The sequence below is a fragment of the Scyliorhinus torazame genome, chromosome 15 (assembly GCF_047496885.1).
Source record: "Scyliorhinus torazame isolate Kashiwa2021f chromosome 15, sScyTor2.1, whole genome shotgun sequence".
NCBI classification, from domain to species: Eukaryota; Metazoa; Chordata; class Chondrichthyes; order Carcharhiniformes; family Scyliorhinidae; genus Scyliorhinus; species Scyliorhinus torazame.
Genome location: NC_092721.1, coordinates 179,062,455 through 179,086,683, shown reverse-complemented (window position 1 = coordinate 179,086,683; position 24,229 = coordinate 179,062,455). Strand labels below are relative to the sequence as shown.

The window sequence follows — 24,229 nt, the reverse complement described above, 5'->3', positions numbered from 1 at the left end:
AAGAGCTGGGGGAGGAGATCGAGGAGGGGCTGTGGGCAGATGCCCTAAGCAGGGTAAACTCGTCGTCCTCGTGCGCCAGGCTAAGCCTGATTCAGTTTAAGGTATTACACAGGGCGCATATGACTGGAGCACGGCTCAGTAAATTTTTTGGGGTGGAGGATAGGTGTGCGAGGTGCTCGAGAAGCCCAGCGAATCATACCCATATGTTTTGGTCATGCCCGGCACTACAGGGGTTTTGGATGGGGGTGACAAAGGTGCTTTCAAAAGTAGTGGGGGTCCAGGTCGAACCAAGCTGGGGGTTGGCTATATTTGGGGTTGCACAAGAGCCGGGAGTGCAGGAGGCGAGAGAGGCCGATGTTTTGGCCTTTGCGTCCCTAGTAGCCCGGCACAGGATATTGTTAATGTGGAAAGAAGCCAAGCCCCCGGGGGTGGAGACCTGGATAAATGACATGGCAGGGTTTATAAAGCTAGAGCGGATTAAGTTTGTTCTAAGGGGGTCGGCTCAAGGGTTCACCAGGAGGTGGCAACCGTTCGTCGAATACCTCGCAGAAAGATAGATGGACTGGAAAAAAGAAGGCAGCAGCAGCAGCCCAGGATCGGGGGGGGGGGAGGGGGGAGAGGAGGAACCAGAAGGACTCTCAGGGTTGTTAATATATACTGTATAATATGTATAGGTCGTTGCGACAGATAATTATATATTGGACTGTTAAATTATATTTTTGGAGAGTGTTACTTGTGATAAGGCAGTTGCCAATTAGGGTTAGTTTTCATTTTTGTTATTTATTATTTATTCATTTTTTGTTTATAAAATAGGTCATTGTTATTTGTGTTGTTATAATATTGTGTAAAGGATGCACAATGTACTGTGTTGGTTGACCAAAAATTTTCAATAAAATATTTATTAAAAAAAAAATCAGAGAGGCCAGAAGGTGTGTAGATATCACAGAGCTTTAAGGTTGGAGGAGATAATAGAGATAGGTAGGAGTTAGGTCACAGAAGCATGTGTAAACAAGGATGAGAAATTTAAATTGAGGCGTTGTGGAAGTTGTGCATTGCAAACTTGATTAAACCCCAGGTAGAAGGAGTAAAAGGCCCAGGCGGGCGGCAGGGTGCTGGACATCAGGGTTCTCACCCACTGGAGGTCACGGAGATGGCCGAGGACTGAGCAGTGACCACCATAGAGGTCGCCGTACGATGCAGTAATGAGGATCCACTGGCCCCTATCCAGATGACCTGTCAAACGTGACTTGTTATTGCCATACAGACTGACCCATTCCTCCAACTGACCACATGTCCATTCTCCTGCAGGATCTGCAGCCGACAGCACTGGGCCATCCGGGGTGCCCCACCGGCCTCCCAAGAGGACACCTCGGAGAGAGCGCCAAGGATGCCACCATTATCGCGGCACAGCTGTCATCCCCACCCTCCACCAGCGCAGAAACACACCTTGGTGGGCCACTGTAGTGGTCAGGCTTCTGGGGCACATTCTGATGCGCACCACACATTTGCAGATGCACATCAGGTGGAGGCAGGAACACCCAGGCAAGACAGCAGTTGGATGTCGGCTGGATCCCAGGACCCAGCCGGGTCCCAGCCTGATGCTGAGCCTTTGGAACCCAGAGCTGATGGAGACATTAGGGAGCGGCCGTGAGATTCAGAGGGGGATGGACGGGGCAGAGTATAAAAACTGGCAAGTCATGCTACAGTTGTATAGAACCTTGGTAAGGCTGCACTTGGAATATTGCGCACAATTCTCATTGCCACACTACCAGAGGATGTGGAGGCTTTGGCGAGGGTGCAGAGGAGGTTTACCAGGATGTTTCCTGGTCTGGAGAGTGTTAACTATGCGGAAAGGCTGAATAGACTCGGACTGTTTTCGTTAGAAAGACGGAGGTTGAGGGGTGGCCTAATAGAGGTCTACAAGATTATGAGGGGCATGGATAGAGTGGATTGGCAGGCACTCTTTCCCAGGGTGGAGGGATCAGTCACCAGGGGCATAGGTTTAAGATCCGTGGGGCAAAGTTTAGAGGCGATGTGCAAGGTAGGTTTATTACGCAGAGGGTGGAGAGTGCCTGGAACGCGTTGCCAGAGTACGTTGTGGAAGCAGATACATTAACGGCATTCAAAAGGCATCTTGACAAACACATGGATAGGATGAGTAAAGAGGGATACAGCACAAGAAAGTGCTGAGGATTGTGACCAAGGTTAGTATCATGCCTGGTACAGGCTTGGAAGGCCAAAGGGCCTGTTCCTGTGCTGTTCTTTATGTCAGCAACACTCCAGCAGGTCCATAGTTGATTGGAGAAGGCCCAGAGACTATGGGTGCAGGAGATGGCACCGGCAATGCGTGGCACCGGGGCCAACACTGCTCGGGTGGCGACCGCGGTGGAGACCATGGTGCACGATTTGGGCAGCATGAGTGGAGGTATCCAATGCATGGCTCAGTCAATGACGGCCATGGCTGAGTGCCTCAACAGCAGGTCCCAGTCACTGGGGGACATCACCCAGTCCCAGGTGGGCCTTGGTGACGCACTGGGGAGCATGTCCCTGTCCGAGGTGGGCTTGCCGAGGTGTTGCAGAGCATATCCCAGTCACTAAGGAGCATGATGGCCTTGGGTCAGCACCCAGTGCCCCCTCCTTCCCGTCAGTGCCACCAGCTCCACTGGGTTCCACACCCCTGATAATGGTGGGGTCTTGGAGTCAGCACCCGGAACAGGTGGCACAATGGGGCATGTGCTGCCAGCAAATGCGCTGGGACCCTCTGGCCTCAGGGCCCCCAGAGGACACCCGCCAGGGCCATCAAAGGCCTCCGGACGTGGTAAGCAGCAGGCTGCCTCCACCTCTGATGTACATCCTGGGGGCACACCTGAATGCAGCGGTAAAACCCGGAAGACTAAGTACATCGATGATCACCGAGCGGGCACTGGGGGGGGGCACGGGTAAACGGGCTGTAGAGGGCACGGGGGGAGCGGGGGAAAGGGTAGGGAGAGTGGGGCGGCAACATCGGGAGAGTGGGCCAGTCGGGGGAAATTATGTACATTGTTAAAATCTGTCGTCGTCAACCAACGTTCTTACGCAATGTGGGCCGAGCACCAATCCCATGCCCCATCTCACTGGTCAAAGAGGTCCTGGGCTCCTCCCCATCCCGGAACACCAAGGGCAGGTGATGGGTGTGAGCGAGCACTCAGAAGGCAGGCAGGTGTCAGACTGAGGAGCACCAATGCTCTGCTCCCTGTGGGTTATCATCACCAACCCCTGCCCTCAACCATGACCCGCTGACACTGCTGACACAGTCCCATCATCCTGGAGTGATGTTGCACAGAGGAGTGGGAATTTGGGATGGGAAGGGGAGGCGGGTGGAGGACAGTGATGGTGGGTACGGGGAAGGCAGCGGGATGGGGGAAGGGAAGTGGGGGAAGGAGGAATGATGGACAAGGCCACGTCCTGTTTGAAGTGGGCCGGGATGAGGGCCTCCCTGGCCCTCCGAGCTTGCCGGACCTTTGCCGTTCCTGCCTGACCTCCATCCTTCAGCTGGTCCTGCGGGTCCTTCCTGGAGCTCATTCTCCAGCCCCTCCTGGTCCTCATCCTCCATGGAGTAGGTGGCCATATGATGATCCTCCCCCTCCACCTCCAGCACGTCGGCCCGCTGCTGTGCTAAGTTGTGAAGGGTACAAGAGACCACCACAAAGCGGGTGACCCTCTGGGTGGTATTTTGCAGTGCGGTCGAGACCTCGGAAACGCATTTTGACAGTCCACTGCACTGGGTGACAGACCGGGTGGTCCCACGGGCCTCATTGTATCGGGACTCCACATCAGTCACTGGCCTCCATACTGACGTCATTAACCAGGTCCTAATCCCCCAAGAGCCAATCGGCCATTGTGCGGTGGTTCTCGAAGAAGCTGAGGATGACCGACTGCCCCAGGATGTAGCTGCCATACACGCTCCCCGGGAAGCATGCACACACGTGCATGATCTTCATGTAGTGGTCACACACAAACCGGATGTTCAGGGAGTGGAACGCCTTCCTGTTGATGTGGGGCACTCCCAGAGGTCCCGGTGCTCGAAAGGTGACATGTGTACCATCTATTAGCCCCTAGATCTGGACATCCCATTGACGGTGGAGAATCCTGCTGCCCGGGCATCTTGTTGGGCCTGGACCATGGCATAGTTTATATCAATTTCTGCCCAGGCAAACAGGGCATACTTGTCCTCACTGATGCACTTGTGGGGTGTAGCTTGTGAGATGCCACACAGGTTCCCACTTGAGCCCTGGATTGATCCTGAGACGTAAAAGTTCAGGGCTGTGATGACAATGACGTCCCTCCGAGAGCGGGTATCCTCCTCCTCCATGTGGTGCCAGGTTCACAAGGACATGGTACAGGTGCCGCACCGTCTCCTTGTTGAGACGGAGCTCTTTGCGACACATGCTGCTCGTCATCAGCGACGGCTGTACACCTTTGGTCCCTCCCTGGCTGGGTGGATGACCGGGTCCTCGGGATGTGGGGCGGGGCCCTGCACAAGGGTGCTGTCGACGCTGCTACCAGCGCCGTGTCCAGGTGGCTGGCCACCTGGTCTGCCACAGCACCACGAGGGCAGCTTCTTCGGGGTCCAAGATATCGTCCATCCATCCCGTGCAATATCTGTAATGAATTGGAGAGGGTGTGAGACTGACAAGCAGCGGTGGCTCTCATCCGGGACCCTCCATTCCACATTTGCTCCTTTCCCACCCCCAATCAAACACAGGGGTACGGTAGCACAGTGGATAGCACACTTCACAGCTCCAAGATCCCAAGTTCGATTCCCCGCTGGGTCACTGTCTGTGCGGAGTCTGCACGTTTTCCCCGTGTCTGCGTGGGTTTCCTCCAGGTGCTCCGGTTTCCTCCCACAGTCCAAAGATGTGCGGGTTAGGTGGATTGGCCATGATAAACAGCCCTCAGTGTCCAAAACAGGTTGGATGGGGTTGCTGGGTTACGGGGTTAGGGTGGGGAGTGGGCTTAGGTAGGGTGCTCTTTCCAAGGGCCGGTGTAGTCTCGATGGGCTGAATGGCCTCCTTCTGCACTGTAAATTCTATGATTCTATGCCTTGCCCATGGACCCCCTGCTCACCACACCCTGTACCCCAGACCTGCTGGTAACGTTACCTGGACCTGGCACTGGTTCCCCTCCTGGTGCACACATCCACCTTCTGGTCACGGAAATGCCCCCCGATGCTGGGGTCCAGCGCCTGGGTGTTCGGATGTTGACTGCTGCATCTGTGGTGTTGCCTTCTGCAGTGTTCAGGCACAGTGTCCATGTATCATGGTGTGATTGGAATGGTAGGCAATAACTCCCACATGCTACATGACACGCCTACCTACGGGGATCCACTTGGGATGTGTGAAGTGTTCACCTCACTATGATTGCCAATTCTGAATTAGCAATAGGCTTCAGCCACACTAATGCTAGACTCTTAATACTCTCAGAACAGCTGGAAATGGGCAATAAATACAATCTTACTGCCGCCGGTCTCAAAGTGTGAAGAAATTTAAAACAAAAATCAGAACATTTTCCACAGTTCCACGAAAAACAGTGCTTACCGTGAAAAGATCAAAAACAACTTAAGAAACAAAAGGTAGAATTGCCGGCTATTTTATAATACACAAAATGGAAGCAATGATTGTTGTAATATAGTGTAAAATAAAGTGTTCCGGTGGATACCCTGATACTTTTGATTAGTTTAAATGAATTCTCTAAAATAAGCTTCATTTTTCCAGTTCCTTAATGAACAGAGTAAAAGATGTTCAGTGTTGATGCTCCAATAGCCATTTCGCTTGCATCAGGAAACAAGTTCACGCCAAACAACAATGGTTCACCTAGCAACCACACGACCGCCAATAAGGACGGGGCCTATTCTAACCACTTAACCAGTCCCTACAGTAACTGCATAATAATGACAAGTCTCTCTGCTGCTAAGAAGCATCTTAACCCATGTAAGTCAACCTCATTTTTATTCGATTTACTAATCTATTCTGAGCTATAAAATTATTTACCTATGAATATAGAAAACATATCAACTAGCCAAGGGATACAATATTGATTCGGACAAACGCATAATATATTTTGGTCATCCCTATTGCCTAGTCCTATTTCGAAGAAACTCTTCTCCGATGATACCTTATGTAATGATAGTTGGGTGAGATTGTAAGCAAGCTGCAAAATAACCTCACCATTGGGAATCCTAGTAATGCTTTTATTTATTTAAATTTATGGTATAGCAGATAAGATTCTATTAGGAATACGGACCATATAATTCATTCATTTTGCTACTGGGGTGCATCATAAAAAAGATTTACATTTGTATGATAACTCTCTCAACTTCAGAATGTCTCAAAGCACTTTATGCTCCATGAACTGTGATTTAGTGCTGATGGAGGCCTTCCAGCCCATCCTGTCTGCAGCAGCTATCCAAAGGCGCAGTTCACTTAGTGCTAATCTCCTGCCTTCTCCCCATAACCCAGCACATCCGTCCTCTTCAGATAGCAGTCTGACTGCATCTTGAATGCTTTGATTGAACCTGCCTCCACCACACTCCAGACCTTAAAAAGTTTTTTTTCTCATATTGCTTTTGTTTCTTTTGCCAATTATTTTAAATATGCACCCTCTCATTCTTTCTTTTCTATAAATTTAAAGTACCCAATTCATTTTTTTTCCCAATTAAGGGGCCAGTTGGAGTGGCCCCAGACATGGGGAGAACGTGTAAACTCCGCACGGAGAGTTACCCAGGGCCGGGATCGAACCTGGATCCTCAGCGCCATAAGGCAGCAGTGCTAACCATTGCACCAGCATGCCACCCGCGCCCTCTCATTTTCAATCTTTCACTGGTGGAAACAGTTTCTCCCATCTGCTCTGTCCAGGCCCTTCAAGATTTTGAGTACCTCTAGCAAATAATCTCTCAACCTTCTTTATACAAGGAAAACAACTTTCCCAATCTATCATCATAATTTAAGTTCCTCAACCCTGGAACCAGGCTAGTTAATTTTTTCTGCACTCTCTCCAATGCCTTCACACCCTTCCTAAAGTGCAGCGCCAAGGTCTGGATGTAATACTCCAGCTAACATAACCTCTTTGTTGTTGTACTCTAGGCCCGTATTAATATAACCTAGGATACTATATGCTTCATTCACCGCTCTCGCAACCTGTCCTGCCATTTTCTATGACTTATGCACAATTGCACCTGTAATTCCCTGTCTTTGCCTGTTTGTGTAAGTGGAATGAGAGCTGCATGTTCATGGAAAGCATGTTGTTTCATGGGAACTAGTGTGTTCAGGTTGAGAAACTGCATGTAATCTGTTATTGTTAGGGTTGAAGTTTAAAGGTTTAAATATTGTTTTATTTTATTTTCTTTTAAGAAAGTTTGTTTATAAAATAACCAAGCCCTATTTCTGAGATTATCACTCCTGGAACAAATTGATCTTTCTGCACCGCGTTAAAACTTAAAAAAAGAGACTGGCAGCTGGTCCAATCACTTAGCCACTGTTGGGAACTGACCAGATTCTGTAACAATATGTTGGTGCTCCCATAAGAATATTAGGTAGCGAATTACAGGATTCTGATCCAGTGATGATGAAAGAAAAGTGCTAGATTTCCAAGTCTGGTCATATGTGGCTTGGAGAGGAACTTTCTTGTACTTTCTTATCCATTTAAATCCCAACATTTTTAGCTATTTGTGATGTTAACCTACCCAGTATTTCAAGCAGATGAGGTACCTGCCTGAAGCAAACTCATAGGTTTTTACAAATCAGGGTTCCATTCTCTCAATTGAACTAGGACCTGAATGTTTGGCGTTCCTGCTGGGGACAAGTCAGTTTAACATAAGAGCATAAGAAACAGGAGCATGTATAGGCTATTCAGCCCTTCAAGTCCACTCCTCCGTTCAGTGAGAACATGGCTAATCATAGAATTTACAGTGCAGAAGAGGGGAGGCCATTCAGCCCATCGAGTCTACACCGGCCCTTGAAGGAGCACCCTACCTAAGCCCATGCCTCCACCCTATCCCCATAACTCAGTAACCCCTCCTATCCTTTTTGGACAGTAAGGAGAAATTTAGCATGGCAAACCCACGTAACCTGCACATCTTTGGACTCTGGGACGAAACCGGAGCACTCGGAGGAAACCCACGCAGCCACGGGGAGAAAGTGCAAAATCCACCCAGACAGTCACCCAAGGCATTGAACTGGGGTTCCTGAACCTGTGAGGTAGTAGTGCTAACCACTGTGCCACCGTGGTCTTCTGCTTCAACACCATTTTCCTGCACTATCTCCATATCCATTGATATTTTTAATGTGTAGAAATCTATCGATCTCAGTCTTGAACATACTTAATGACTGAGGCTCCATAGCCCTCTGAGGCAGAGAATTCCAAAGACGCACCACCCTCTTCCCCATCTCATTCCTAAATAGCCCCTCTGTTATTCTACGACTGTGTTGTCTGGTTCTAGATCCCTCAGCCACTGGAAACATCATTCCTGCATCTACCCTGTCTAACCATGTAAGAATTTTGTATGTTTGGAGGCCAAGCACTGATCGTTGTGGTATCGCTGATTCATTTAGTCCTATTCTCTGCTGTCTGTCCATTAACAGCAGAAACCACTTTTGATGTGGTGAAGAACTGTCAATCACAGAAAGAGTGCTTATAAACATTGGAGTTAGCATCAAAGCAGGGGTAATGGAGATGCATAAAACGTGAAGGAATGATAAATAAACGATCCACCAAGCACCTGTGTTTGGACCGATAAATCTGTCAATGTACTGCTCTGTGAAATTGAATGTAAGATTTGCATTTCAAAGGCTCTCAGTAGATTTGAAGCCTTTCAAGAGTACGTGGTTTCCGTGGAAGCCTCTGACACTTGTAACAACTGCTGTTTTTAAGACTTTTGTCTGAGGCAGCAGATGTTAGGGAAGGGTAAGTGAAAATACAGCGATTTTTCATTGGACTGCCTGGACTGTTCCAGCTTTCAGACAGGATGACTGAAGAGGAGTCTGATGGGGATGACACATGGGGGTGACTGATGGGCGTCTCTGACTGGCGATCTGATGGGGTGGCTGGAGGGGGTCAGTGGGGGTCAGGGTCAGGTCACCCTCATGTGTGCATGCTGTGGTGGAGAGGTGACCTGTTATTCCTGTGGTGGTGGCGGGGGGGGGGGGGGGGGGGGGGGGGGGGGGGGTGACCCTCCTTGTCAGTGGAGGACCGGGGGTAAGCTTAGTGTTATGGGGGGGGGGGGGGAGATTGGGAGGCCCACTCAAAATGTGGGCACGATACCAGGTTTCTGACCGAATCCGGGGAGCTCTCCGCCATGCATATATTTGCATGGTTTAAGGAATGAGCCTCGCACCTGGGCCCCACTCCTAGCTCCAACAGAGACCAGTCCTGACTCTCTGCTGATAGCAGCACTAAGGCTGTTCAGAACAGATAATCCCGGCCTCCATCCACCAGTTTCCCCTTTATCTATTTTGCGAGTTAGATCCTACAAAAAACTCCAACAGGTTTATTAAACATGATTTTCCTTTCATAACTCCGCCCCGAATCTGCCACAGTCCAACCATTATTTTCCAAGTGTTCTGTCATCGCATCCTTTACTATAAATTCTAGCATTTTCCCTGTGATTGATGTCAGACTAACAGGTCTGTAGTTGCCTGTTTTCTTCCTCCTTCTTTTTTCGAAATCGTGGGGCTACATTTGCCACATTTCAATCTGCAGGAACCATTTGATAGTCTATTGAATTTTGAAAGATGGCCATCAATGCATCTACTATCACAGAATCTTTACAGTGCAGAAAGAGGCCATTTGGCCCATCAAGTCTGTGCTGGCTCTCTGAAAGAGCATTCTACCTCGTCCCACTCCCCCGCCTTACCCCCAAAACATTGCAGGTTCTATTCAGTAAGCAATCCAATTTTCCCTTTTGAATACCTCATCGAACCTGCCCCCATCATCCTCTCAGGAATTTTGTTCCAGATTCCAACCGCCCTCTGGGTGAGAACATTTTTTCCACACCACTTTTACTCCTTTCGCAAATTATTTTGAATCTGTGCCCTCTAGTTCTTGTTGCTCTCTTGAGTGAGAACTTTTTCTCATTATTTACCCTGTCCATTCCCTCAGGATCTTGAATACCTCTATCAAATGCCCTCCTTTTTGCCAATGAAAACAGTCCCAACCTCTCCAATCTATCCTTATAGCCACAATTGTTTATCCCTGGAATCATTCTTGTGAATCTCCTCTGTATTCTCGCCAGTGCCTTCATATCATTCCTCAAGTATGGTGCCCAGAACAGGACGCCGTGCTCCTGGTGAGGCCTAATCAGTGTCTTATACAAGTTCAACATGACTTCCTTTCATCTATACTCATTGCCCCTAATAATTAAGCCTGAGGCATTATATGCTTTACTGACTTCTCTTTCAACATGCTTTGCCCTCTTCAATGACTAATGTACATATAACCCCAAAGGTTTGCGGATGCCTCATCATTTAAGGCTGGGACAGACAGATATTTGGTTAAGGGGAACGAAGCAGGTGGGAACATTGAGCGGAAACCCAAGATCAGCCATCATCAACGGGGCTGTATGGTAAATTCCTGTTCCCATTTCTTGTGTTCTTGCATGCAGTTCCACCCAGTTATTATCGGTACCAGGCTTCTTGACATTTCCAGTTTTGTTTCCAGCAGAATAATGGAATATATACGACATACCACAAGTCAATAATACTGTCCATATTACACATGCAATGATTCAAAATTTCAATTAAAGTGACTAACACTACATTTAGAATCTGATAAAGACATTGGAATAATTTTCATAGAATTTACAGTGCAGAAGGAGGCCATTCGGCCCATCGAGTCTGCACCGGCTCTTGGAAAGAGCACCCTACCCAAGCCCACACCCCCACCCTATCCCCATAACCCAATAACTCCATCCAACACTAAGGGCAATTTTGGACACTAAGGGCAATTTAGCACGGCCAATCCACCTAACCTGCACATCTTTGGACTGTGGGAGGAAACCGGAGCACCCGACCCACGCACACACGGGGAGAACGTGCATACTCCGCACAGACAGGGACCCAAGCCAGGAATCGAACCTGGGACCCTGGAGCTGTGAAGCAATTGTGCTAACCACTATGCTACCGTGCTGCCTCTGCTTTTCTGATTCTGATTGCTGTGGCCTTTACATGAGTAATATTATTGAACAGAAACCTGAAGAAAGTACTGTTGTGTTATTGATCCGTGTGCAACTTGACTGTTGGAATAATTACCGCACTGAACTAACCTGTGTGGACTAATATACCAACAGTTAAAGATGGTTTTGAAATGGCTGACTCCGTCGTTATATAAAAAAAGATATTAAGGCCTGTTTATTTTTAACTCTCCATTAAAGTGGAATGGAGAGTGATTTTGGATGGATGTGTTAAGCTTTCAAATGCTCGTAACCCGCTGTGTAATTTAAGGGCACAGCATTGTGCTGAAAGCGAACAAAATATGAAAGATTTTGCCATGTATAATTATTTCCCATGTATATCTGCAGACTCCAGTTCATTTAGAATTCAATAGTAATGGCAGTCTGTTTACTTAAAAGCCATTGACCTGACTTTAATGTCACAATACCAGTGTAATTTAAGTGAATTAAATAGTCAAATTAATAGCGCATTTGACAGCAAAATTGTAAAACGGCTGCAGTGCTTTTTAAAAAGAAGATAATTAGTGAGAAAGAACATAAGACTGGTGAAGTTCACCAAAGAGCTGGACAATGGGTGAGCAATTATAATATTAGCTCCCTTGACAGATGGCTCATTGTCTAAGCTCTGAGCTCCTCATCAATTTAACTTGGCCAACCACCACGTGCTTGCATGCTAATTGATTCTTAGCATTATCTCTCCAATGCACAATAGGTGGTAGCCACCGCTCAGGCATATCAATGAATAAATTCCCGAGCTGACCTAATTGTTGGGAGCGGCAGTGGGGCAAGACCACCTACTTAGAGCTTCTGAGAATAGGCCATAAATGGGCCTTGCCGGCAACTCCCGCATCACAAGGATAAATTTGGAAAGACAGGCGAGTTGAGGAAAGGGGGGGGAAATGGGTGACGTTATGGAGGTGGAAGTAAATGATTCTTGAGGATCATGGAGTTGAAAACTCAGCTCAGGGTCAAGCTGGACGCCAAAGTTGCAAACAGTGGGCTTCAACATGCAGCAGTGGCCAAGGCAGAGGGTGGAACAGAGTCGTAAAGATAAAATGGCTTCTCTCTTTCCAAGGTTCGAATCTAGCAAATTGCAGCTCATCCAACAGCAGGTGTCAGATGAGCAGGCTGACAACAGAGCAGTTGTGAAATACTCTGTAAGGCCTGCATTTATTGCCCATCCTTACTTGTCCTTGAGCGGAGTGGCTTGCTAGGCCATTTCAGAGAGCTGTTGAGAGCCAACCACGTTACTGTGAGACACCTGCCAGCCAGACCAGGTAAGAATGGCAGAGTTCTTTCCCTAAAGGGCATTTTTTTTTTTAAATGAAAAGAAATTTCCTGGAATATCTAGGCCTGGGTTTTATGGGGCAGCAGACCACCGGCCTGGGTGTTGGGGCAAAACTGTCTCTGCCAGTTCTGGCAGCCCCAACTGCATTTTATGAATATCAGACAATTAATGCAATTGAGGTTTCCGTCCTTTTTAAGGAACGAGGACTTTCTGCCCCAACATCTTATGGTTTCATAGACCTACCCCCGAGAGCTACCAGCCAATCTGATGGCTGGCAGCTTTTCAATATTAGCAATGACAGTAGGGAGGGCAGACACGCTGTTACCGCGACCAGGCCACAGCAGCCACTCCTAGAACTCCCTTCCTAACAGCACCGTGGATGTACCTACACCTCCGGAACTGCAGCGGTTCAAGAAGGCAGCTTGCCACCACCTTCTCAGGGGCAACTAGGGATGGGTAATAAATGCTAGCATATCCACATGACACCCACATCCTGGAAATGAATTGAAAACATTTGTGTGTGATAAATCTCCCTTTCTATAAAAAAAATTTTGAAAATGTTTTTATTGAAATTTTTCATTTTATACACTGTGCGATAGACAAAGGTATGTGGATCAGGTACAATTTACAACAACTCTCAAATTAGCATCGGCCCCCTTTAAGTTTGTCCAGAAATCTTAAAGAGTTTGAATAAAAGAAGAATTTGCTTTGTAAAAAGAGAAAAATGTTTTCGATGATAGTATTTGTGACTTTAGGATTTTCTCTTGTAAAGCCACATTACTCAAAGTCACTGGGGGAAAATAATATCCCCTCTAAATGGTTTGGGGGTTCTTAATTAATAATAATGATCTTTATTAATGCCATAAGTAGGCTTACATTAACGCTGCAATTAAGTTACTGTGTAACTCCCCTAGTCGCCACACTCCGGCACCTGTTCGGGTACACTGAGGGAGAATTCAGAATGTCCAATTCACCTAACAAGCCCATCTTTCAGGACTTGTGGGAGGAAACCGGAGCACTCAGAGGAAACCCATGCAGACACGGGGAGAACGTGCCGACTCCGCATAGTGACCCACGCCGGGAATCGAATCCGGGTTCCTGACGCTGTGAAGCAACAGTGCTAACCATTGAACTACCGTGCCGCCCTAATTAGTGCTCACCTTGTATTATCAATCATGTGAACCTCTCTTATATAATGACTGATGAAGATATACTGCGTCCTGCAGATTTTGATCAGTTCGCTACGCAATGAATGTTCCTGCAGAAGCAAATCATAACATTGTGATTCAATTATACCAACAACACAACATTTAACTTGCAGACAAAGTTAAATAACGCACATCTGAATGCACCAAGTTTTAAAATAAGCTTCCTAAGCAAAAAAGGAGATCTAAATAGGTTTCAAAAATTATTTGAAAGACTAACTCTCGCTGACAGTTTGATAGCAGTGAGGACATTCTTTTTTAAAAAGCTCAACTTCCATCAATTTGCTAGCAACTAGTTTTTCCCCACAACCAAATCTAGCCATAAATGTGCTCAAAACATGTTATAACGTGTCTCTGCAACGTCTTATCAGGGAACCTGATAAGGTGGATTGTCTGTGGACTGGCCGACACACCTGCCTTGGCAATGTTGTCTTTAAGGTAAAAAGATAATCACAATAGCATTTCAAATCATTGATTGAATTACTATTGGCCCTCTCCCTTCCTGTTTCCACTGTATTAACAACAGTATCTTGGAAAATTATGTTAGGGATTTATTTCATTATTAGATTACTTCTTGTGCAATCATCCCTGATGAGGAACCAAGAGAAAAATTTGAATATATGAATTAGGAACAAGAGTAGTCCACTCAGCCCATCGAGCGTACTCTGCCATTTAATAAGATTATGGCTGACCTGACTGTAACCTCAACCCCAAGGTCCTGCTTACCCCCAGTAACCTTTCACCCTTGTTTATAAAGAATCTATCCACCTCTGCCTTAAAAATATTCACAGACTCTTCTTCCATTGACTTTTGAGGAAGAGAGTTCCAAAGACTAATGACCTCAGAGAAAAACATTCTCCTCACCTCTGTCTTAAATGCGTGACCCCTTATTTTTAAACGATGGCCCCGATGGCAGCACGGTAGCACAGTCGTTAGCACTACGGCTTCACAGCACCAGGGTCCCAGGTTCGATTCCCGGCTTGGGTCACTGTCTGTACGGAGTCTGCCCGTTCTCCCTGTGTCTGTGTGGGTTTCCTCCGGGTGCTCCGGTTTCCTCTCACAAGTCTCGAAAGACGTGCTGTCAGGTAATTTGGACATTCTGAATTCTCCCTCAGTGTACCCGGACAGGCACCCGAGTGTGGCGACTAGGGGCTTTTCACAGTAGCTTCATTGCAGTGTTAATGTGACAACACTTGTGACAATAGTAAAGATTATTATTATAGTTCTAGGTTTTCCCACAAGAGGAAACACCCTCTCCACATCCACCCTGTCAAGACCTCTCAGGGTCTGTCTTCTTTTAGGATGAAGGAATTAAGCGCCAGCAGAATGGGTTTGGCAGTCCCAACCTGTCCTTAAACAAGGCTTTAAAAAGAATGAAAATGGCAGATATAAAAATAAATGCAGCAAGCATTAGGGGAGGCGGTGGCATAGTGGTATTGTGATTCGACCACTAATCCAGAGACCCAGAGTAATGCTCTGGGATTCGAATCCCATCACGGCGGATGGTGAAATTTCAATTCAATAAAAATCTGGAATTAAAAGTGTGATCATGTCCATGAAACCACTGTTGTAAATATTTATCTGGTTCACTAATGTCGCTTTATGGAAGGATTATACCAGCACCCCAGCTGCTTTCCAATACCCCAGCCGCTGGTTTTTCGGCAATGTGCCGTTCGCTGGCGGTGGAATTCTCTACTGATTGTAACCACTGCTCGCCTTTGGGATTTACCATTGGAACCACCCCAAGCCGCCGGAAAACCTGTGGGCGGGGGTTGCGCTGCTGTCGGGAATGGAGAATTACGGCCCTGCGATACTTTCCGGATCTGGACTACATGTGGCTCCTGATCCACAGGGATGTTACTGACTCTTAAATGCCCTTTGAAATGGCTTAGCAATCCACTCAGTTCAAGGGCAATTAGGGGTGGGCAATGCCCCAGCCAGTGACACCCACGTCTCATGAAAGAATAATTAGAAAAGCCGTTTGTGATTTGATGACATGACAGGAATTTGCGATGTTGGTTAGAAAAGTGAGCTTATTTAACATCTGCCCGAGTACTAATATCTAAATTACGATTTGTTAGCATACGTTGACGATCTGGTTTTCTGCGGGGCATAATAAACGTACACCCCAAGCCAGAGTCTATTTTCTCAACAGCCAATTTACATTAGGGGCTGGTTTAGCACAGTGAGCTAAACAGCTGGCTTGTAAGGTAGAACAAGGCCAGCAGCGCGGATTCAATTCCCGTAACGGCCTCTCCGAACAGGCGCCGGAATGTGGCGATTAGGGGATTTCACAGTTACTTCATTGAAGCCTACTTGTGACAATAAGTGATTATTATTATTACATTTGCAGATCAGTCATAGGTCTAATTAGCAAAGTTCATCATGTGGATATCTTTTTTAGCACAACAAATAGACTGAGCTTTGATGGGTTTTGGGCTACTTCACCTTTAGAATGAATAACTATATTGTCCCATACCATCAATGCCACCTGGATGCAGCTTACTTCAGTTGCCACTATCATACCTGAAGACAACAACAGCTGAGGTAAAAGCAAAATCAAAATATTGCGGACGTCGGAAATCTGAAATAAAAGCAGGAAATGCTGTTGCGGAGTGGTATTGTCACTGGGCTAGTAATCCAGAGACCCAGTTGCCAGTGTAGTGCTCGGGGGACCTGTGTCCGAATCCCACCACGGCAGATGGTGAAATTTTAATTCAAAAAGAATCTGGAATTAAAAGCCGCATCCCAAATGCAAGAGGGCGCCGGAGCGTGGCAACACTCTGCGAGCACTCCCAAACAGGTCCTCTTTTTACATCTCTTATAATCGTACTATTTTCATGTACCAAATGATCTGTTTGAGCTGCTTGCAGAAAAATACTTTTCACTGTACCTAGGTACACGTGACAATAAACAAATCCAAATCTTATCCCTCCCCGGTGAAAACTGAGGGTGCCAGGAATGGGTGTGGGAATCCTGAAATCAGCTCCCTGCTGCCATGTTTAAATGGCTCCAGAGTCAAGTGACTTTGCAAAAAATTTGGCATCCATTTCAGGCCTGTAAAACAGGAGCTGAATGATTCAATTGGCAAGCTATGTTGATTTGATCTGCATTACATATAGCGCAAATGAGAGAGCGGACAATTTTCCTGAAATGACAATGAGATGAGCTATAAAGCGTTTAATAATTTTTTGTGGCGGTAAGATTAAATTCTACTCAGTAGAATTAATACCAGTAGTTTCCTGGGTAAAAGCCCTGTCATGTTTGGTCACAGCATCTGAACTGTGCAGATAAACAGAAAACTCTTCCTGGAGGTCGGAATACGCTTGCAAAACCTGAAATCAAATAATAATTGTTTATTGTCACAAGTAGGCTTCAATGAAGTTACTGTGAAAAGCCCCCAGTCGCCACATTCCGCCGCCTGTTCGGGGAGGCCGGTACGGGAAAGCAGTCAGGTGTGAGGTTATTAAAACTTTAGTTCATATGTGAAATAGCACGCCCAGTCAGCCCAATTCATGATGAATTCTGTTCATTCCACATGTGATACACTGATCTAATGTTGCATCTTTTTCTGGTGGAGCTGAATGCATATTTCATATAGCTATGATGTATGATCAAACCTGGTCTGTGCTATGAAAGGAATTTTCATTATCTTGATGTTATTATGAAATAAATCATGCATAAACACTGTAATCGACTCCAGAAGCTGAATGCAATTTAACCAACAGCATCCACTTAAATTTTCAGAGAAGTATTTTCATTCAGAATTTAAAAATATCAATTCGTTGAGAGACATTCTCGGAGGACTTGAACATTTTCTGGGGTTTTTTTGCCATCTTAAGCACAAAAATAAAATCAGAATCTTCAGATTTTTTTTAATCCAATGTAGTTTATTTCAGGCCACAAAGCAGATTCTTTATTTTACATTTTCATACCTCTTATCTACAACCTCGAGTGATGGGGTAGAACTCCAGCAATTCTGAGGAACACTGATTTATTTACATTTGCGAATGAATGATCTTTGCTGGCACATCTTTGTGGGATGAAAATCAGATGGATTGTATAAAGATGGGCTGCACTAGCTTATCGAGCCAGATGGCGAAGGTGAAAATCTACCGCATGGTAATTTGCTGTCTGCCTTCATATGGCATCATGAATGAGAAGAGATTAATTTAAGTGGCTTATAAATGAACCATGAAAGCCAAGATTAAATATTATACTCTCTTCTTTTATCTCTATAATTCCTTTATTATGATTGGGTACATCTTTACACAAAAGGACAAATTGTTCTGATTGAAAGTTCGGCCCTTGATGTCTATCCTAGCTCTTTTCTCGAATAATCCAAAACTAATCCCAGCTCTCCTCCCATACTCATTCGTTTTTGCCTTCAAAGGTACAATGGTCTTTGGCTGGACCATTCTCGATGACTCCAAGCTAAGACATTTCCGTGCGCCGGCATGGAACCGGAATATCCCACCGGCGTGAACAGCCGGTAAATCCCGCCCAGATTCGGTAAGGATTTGAACATTTTCTGGCACATGCTGTGGATAGTGATGGTCGGCTAGGAATCTCTCCCACTCTCACCATCTGCCATTGGCATGTATTGGGAGGGATTTGCAGGTTCCCTGTTTGGGCTGCATTAGGAATATACTTTCCTCGGCGTATAAAGTCTGGGGATGGGACTTGGCTCATGGCTCTGAGGCAGACACACTGCGCCACAAAACCTCCATGGTGCTTTCTGTAACCAAGCCCAAATCACCCTTCTCTTGAGATCAAACTAATCTCAGCACTAGCAGCATTTCCAACTCTTCTCCACTATAAAGGAACGTGTTTCTACCCTCTGTGTTTGTTGTCCATTAATCAACAATCAAACATTTCCCTCATACCATTTGCTCAATCGTTCCAACCGTCTTTCCTTGATCTTTGAGATGGAGATGGATGAGAGATTGAAGCTCAGCTCAGAGTCAATTATTATACAGAGTTGAGGAAAAACTCGTGTGAAATCTTGAGGCAGCAGATCAGAAGGGAGATAGAATTGGTGGCCAAAAAATGGAGTTTGTGAGGTGAGTGGTCCCAACTGTTCAACTGATGAATTTAATGTTTGGTCAGAAGTCATCTAAATTACATCTATTGCTACTGCTTAATAAATAGATTAGCCTGAAGTCATAGGGGAGAAAGCTTTTTTTTTAAATGACGCAAACATACTCACCTTTCTGTTATTATATTTCAGAACTGTATAAAATTTATCAGCTGGCACTGCTCTGTTTGGAGTTGCTATGACCACACCGGGTAGATAATAATAATTTTCAGCCTCTGCATCGCCACGCACCAAAATAAAGTCTCCCACCTGAAAGTGATTAAACAACATCCAATTAACCTGACAAAATAAATCTTAATGGCAACAGATGGGGGGGGTGATGTACACAGGAGAAGGTGACAGTAACAACTTGGATTTCATATAGCACCTTTTTACACTATAAAACAGGAGTGTTATAAAACAAAATTTCATACCAAGCAACGTAATGTAATGGCCAAAGGTTTGGTCAAAGTAGCAAGTTTTAAGGAGTGACTTAAAGGAGGAGAGGAAGTTCGAGAGATAGGGAGGGTGGTTCGGAGCTTGAGGCCTAGGCACCTGTAGGCACAGCCATCATCAATGGAGCAATTAAAATAGGGGCTGCTGGGGGGGTCACGTGATGTGGTTGCGTTTTCGTGAGCTCTGACACTACTCAATTTTTTTTTATTCGGATGGACAACCCATAATTAGTTTTTCCTGTTTTTTTTTTTAATATGTCCTCCGCGATGCTCCTGGCAGATTTTGGCTAGACTTTGGCGGTGAGGAGCCGAGTTAAGTCAAAAGATCCTGGTCCGATTGAGCCAGTTGGAGGCGGCTGGTGCAGGGCCCAGCTTGCGGTGGCGTTTTTCTGATGGGCTGGCTTCCTGTGATAAATGTACGAAATCAGTGGCACAGTGGTTAGCACTGCTGCCTCACGGCCCTGAAGACCGGGGTTCGATTCCAGCCCCGGGACACTGTCCGTGTGGAGATTGCACATTCTCCCCGTGTCTGTGCGGGTCTCATCCCCACAACCCAAAGATGTGCAGGGTAGGTGGATAAAAAGAATTGGGTACTCTAAATTTATTTTTAGAAAATGAACGCACAAACCTTTTAATCATAGAATCATAGAATTTACAGTGCCGAAGGAGGCCATTCAGCCCATCGAGTCTGCACCGGCTCTTGGAAAGAGCACCCTACCCAAGGTCAACACCTCCACCCTATCCCCATAACCCAGTAACCCCACCCAACATTAAGGGCAATTTTGGACACTAAGGGCAATTTATCATGGCCAATCCACCTAACCGGCACATCTTTGGACTGTGGGAGGAAACCGGAGCACCTGGAGGAAACCCACGCACACACGGGGAGGATGTGCAGACTCCGCACAGACAGTGATCCAAGCCGGAATCGAACCTGGGACCCTGGAGCTGTGAAGCAATTGTGCTATCCACAAGGCTACCGTGCTGCCCCATAATACACTACATTGATGTAATGTATTATGTCTCTTTTGCAGTCATTAAAAGAACTACAATTAAGGTATCCAAATCTGCTAAAGCTGTGATTAAGGAGTTTACAGCTAGGCGGGCTGTGATGTCACATTCGGGGGGGGGGGGGGGGGGCGCGCGACGGTATGCCTTTGAGTTTTGTTTTCAGCCCTGCCCTGTGTCCGTTATTTTTAGTTTAATTTTTAGAGTTCTGCTCTGGTTCCTGAGGCGTGTTTCTCAGACTGGCATCTAAAAGGTTTCTCTCCCAAGGACTTTGTGAATACGTCTGTAAGCCACTGAGCGTCAACTCTATAAATAAGTGACATTTCACCTGCGTGTGTGGATTTTTCTTCATTGAAATTTTAGAAGTAGATGGGAAATGAGCTCAAAGATCTTTTTTTTTTTTTAGAACTGTTTAACTGTTAATTGAAAGCTGTTTTTTTCTTGGATGGGGTTAATCTTGAAAATTTGTGTTAATATTAAAGCTCCCAAGATGTCAGGGGAATCACTGCAGGAGCAAAGTATTCTTTTCTCACAGTTTACAAATTGAACAATTGTCGGGGTTGCGTCTGGTTTGCTAATATAAATTGTGGACTGGTCTGGGTATCATAACACTGAGCTTCAGCGATGTTCTCGACATGAGATGATGGCTGCCATTGTGAACGATGATGTGGATGATGGTCTCGGTTCCTTGGTGCAGGTTAATGAACTGCGAGATACCCTTGAACAATGGATGAAGTGGAGAAGAGAATCCCCACAGTCAATATGGCAGTCCCCTTGGCGTGGGCTCGCCTTCGGCCCTTGGAACTCCTGCTGCATGGTGTGTCGAATAAACTGGTGGAGAATAAGCTGGATGGCGAATCCCGCCCAAGATTTGTTACCTACAGCACCACAGTCCAAGAGCTGTAAGGTGGAATGAGACAGAATAGTTCTTTCTTGGAACATAAGAACCTGGAGCAGGAGCGGGCAATTTAGCTTCTCGAGCTTGCTCCGCTGTTCAGGGCAGCACGGTAGCATTGTGGATAGCACAATTGCTTCACAGCTCCAGGGTCCCAGGTTCGATTCCGGATTGGGTCACTGTCTGTGCGGAGTCTGCACATCCTCCCCGTGTGTGCGTGGGTTTCCTCCGGGTGCTCCGGTTTCCTCCCACAGTCCAAAGATGTGCAGGTTAGGTGGATTGGCCATGATAAATTGCCCTTAGTGTTGGGTGGGGTTACTGGGTTATGCGGATAGGGTGGAGGTGTTGACCTTGGGTAGGGTGCTCTTTCCAAGAAACGGTGCAGACTCGATGGGCCTCCTTCTGCACTATAAATTCTATGATAATCTATGAATACGATCATTGCTGATCCCATCCTGGCCTCAACTCCACCGTCCTGCCTGTTCTCTGTAACCTTCAACCCATTACTAATTAAAAATCTGTCTCGCTCCTCCTTAATTTTACTCACTGTCCCAGCATTCTCTGCGAATTCCTCAGATTCACGACCCTTTGGGAGAATTAGTTCTCCTCCTGTTTAAAATTTGCTACCCCTTACTCTGAGACTCTAGACTACCTTGTCTCCTCCTGGGCTGTGTGATTCAATTGGAGGTTAGTTTAAAAATAGGCAGGTCAATCGGAGGCCGGCAGCTCCTCGCTGCTGGGGTCACAACCCAGAGCGGCTGCAGTGGCTGGAAATGTACCCGCCAGAGGCCCAGGGTCACCCAAGAGACCCCGGGCCAAAGCTGTGAGCACAGAATAGGGATCATGGGGTGGGGGGTCGTGGAACAGTGGGGACGGGGATGGCAGGAGGCAAGAGCGGGGAGGGGCTGTCAGTGGACCCCACTCCCAATGGTAACTCAATCAGACAGAGTGACTGAGAATGAATCATAGAATTTACAGAGCTGGAGAAGGCCATTTGGCCCATCGAGTCTGCACCGGCCCTTGGAAAGAGCATCCTACCTAAGTCCATATCTCCACCCTATCCGTACACCTCCACGCTATCCCCGTAACCCCATCTAACCTTTTTGGTCAATCGACCTAACCTCCACATCTTTGGACTGTGGGAGGAAACCGGAACACCCGGAGGAAACCCACACAGACACGGGGAGAACGTGCAGACTCCGCACAGACAGTGACCCAAGCCGGGAATCAAACCTGGGACCCTGGAGCTGTGGAGCAATTGTGCTAACCACTGTGCTACCGTGCTGCCCCCAACAAGGACCAAGAACCCTCTCCCCCATCCCCGAATTGTGGTGGGCTCAGGGATAATTAGCTCATTAATAAGCCTAATTGACATCCATTTGGCAGCAGCCAGCGATCTTGCACCGGGGGAGGGGGGCGGAGGTTTCATCGCTGACAGGTGATTTACTGCGATGAAGTGCGTCCAGCCGCCATGTTTACGAACCACAACAGGTCCATTAAGACAGGCCCATTAACTCTGCTTCTCTCTCCACAGATGATGCCAGACCTCCAGCATTGTCTGGTGTTTTTATTTGGGATTTTAATCATCCGCATCATTTTTTCTCTTTCAGGATGTCCGCGACCATCAAAAATTTTAATTCCTACTTCCCAGGTGGCAGGCGCAACACTCTTACCTTTGTGCTATTCGAGCCAGAAGAGTATAAATGAATATACCCCCCTAAGGACCAGCTTGTGATGTCTCCAGGACAACCACAGGCAGCTGCTGAGATTGCTTAAATAAAGCCCCACAGAGCTATTGACATCATTGAGAGGTAGATTGCCACGTAGCTCCACATTCTCTCATGCACTCTGGGCCCAGTGACCTTGGTGCTGCCCTTCCTTCAGCAGCATTTCTACAAAGGTCTCATCAAACCATGGTGTTCTGCTGGTCCTCTGCCCCATGCTCCCAAATTCCCCAAATGTTCTACCTCTTAAAAAACACAAACTTTAAAAATAAAGCTGCTGCAGCGGGCTTTTCAAATCATCAGACCATAAGATATAGGAACAGAATTGGGCCATTCGGCCCATCGGGTCTGCTCCGCCATTCGATCATGGCTGATATATTTCTCATCCCCATTCTCCTGCCTGCTCCGTGATCCCTGATCCCCTATTAATCATGAACCTATCCATCTCTGTCTTAAAAATACTCAGAGACTTGGCCTCCACAGCCTTCTGTGGCATAGAGTTCCACAGATACACCACCCACTAGCTGAAGAAATTCTTTCGCATCTCAGTTTTACAGGATCGTCCCTTCAGTCTGAGGCTGTTCCCTTGGGTTCTCGTTTTTCCTACAAGTGGAAACATCCTCTCCACGTCCATTCTATCCAGGCCTCTCAGCATTCTGTGAGTTTCAATAAGATCCCCCCTCATGCTTCTAAACTCCATCAAGTACAGACCCAGAGTCCTCAACCGCTCCTCATATGAAAAGCTCTTTATTCCAGGGATCATTCTTGTGAACCTCCTCTGGACCCTTTCCAAGGCCAGCACATCCTTCCTTAGATACAGGGCCCAAAACTGCTCACAATATTCCAAATGAGGTCTGACCAGAGCCTTATACACTCTCAGCAGTACATCTCTGTTCTTGTATTCCAGCCCACTCGACATGAATGCTAACAATACATTTGCCTTCCTTACTGCCAACTGAACCTGCAAGTTAACCTCGAGAATCCTGAACTAGGACTCCTAAGTCCCTTTGTGCTTTTGATTTCCGAAGCCTTTCCTCCTATAGAAAATAGTCTATGCCTTTATTCTTCCTAATAAAGTGCATAACCTCACACTTTTTATCAGGATGTTGCCTGGTATGGAGGGCATTAGTTATGAGGAGAGGTTGAATAAACTTGGTTTGTTTTCACTGGAACGACGGAGGTTGAGGGGCGATCTGATAGAGGTCTACAAAATTATGAGGGGCATAGACAGAGTGGATAGTCAGAGGCTTTTCCCCGGGGTAGAGGGGTCAATTACTAGGGGGCATAGGTTTAAGGTGCGAGGAGCAAGGTTTAGAGGAGATGTACGAGGCAAGTTTTTTTACACAGAGGGTAGTGGGTGCCTGGAACTCGCTG

The 24,229-nt window shown here is 46.7% G+C and overlaps 1 protein-coding gene across 1 annotated transcript in view; it reads right to left on the bottom strand.

The window, feature by feature from the left end:
• The window catches only part of LOC140392034 (von Willebrand factor A domain-containing protein 3B-like), a 233,774-nt gene that overhangs the window by 9,922 nt on the left and 199,623 nt on the right, over positions 1-24,229 (bottom strand). The window contains exons 25-26 of the mRNA XM_072477209.1: positions 18,906-19,043; positions 13,652-13,749 (exon numbers count right to left, since the gene is read on the bottom strand). Coding sequence (XP_072333310.1) covers positions 13,652-13,749; positions 18,906-19,043 — 236 coding nt within the window. The remainder of the gene's footprint in view (positions 1-13,651; positions 13,750-18,905; positions 19,044-24,229) is intronic.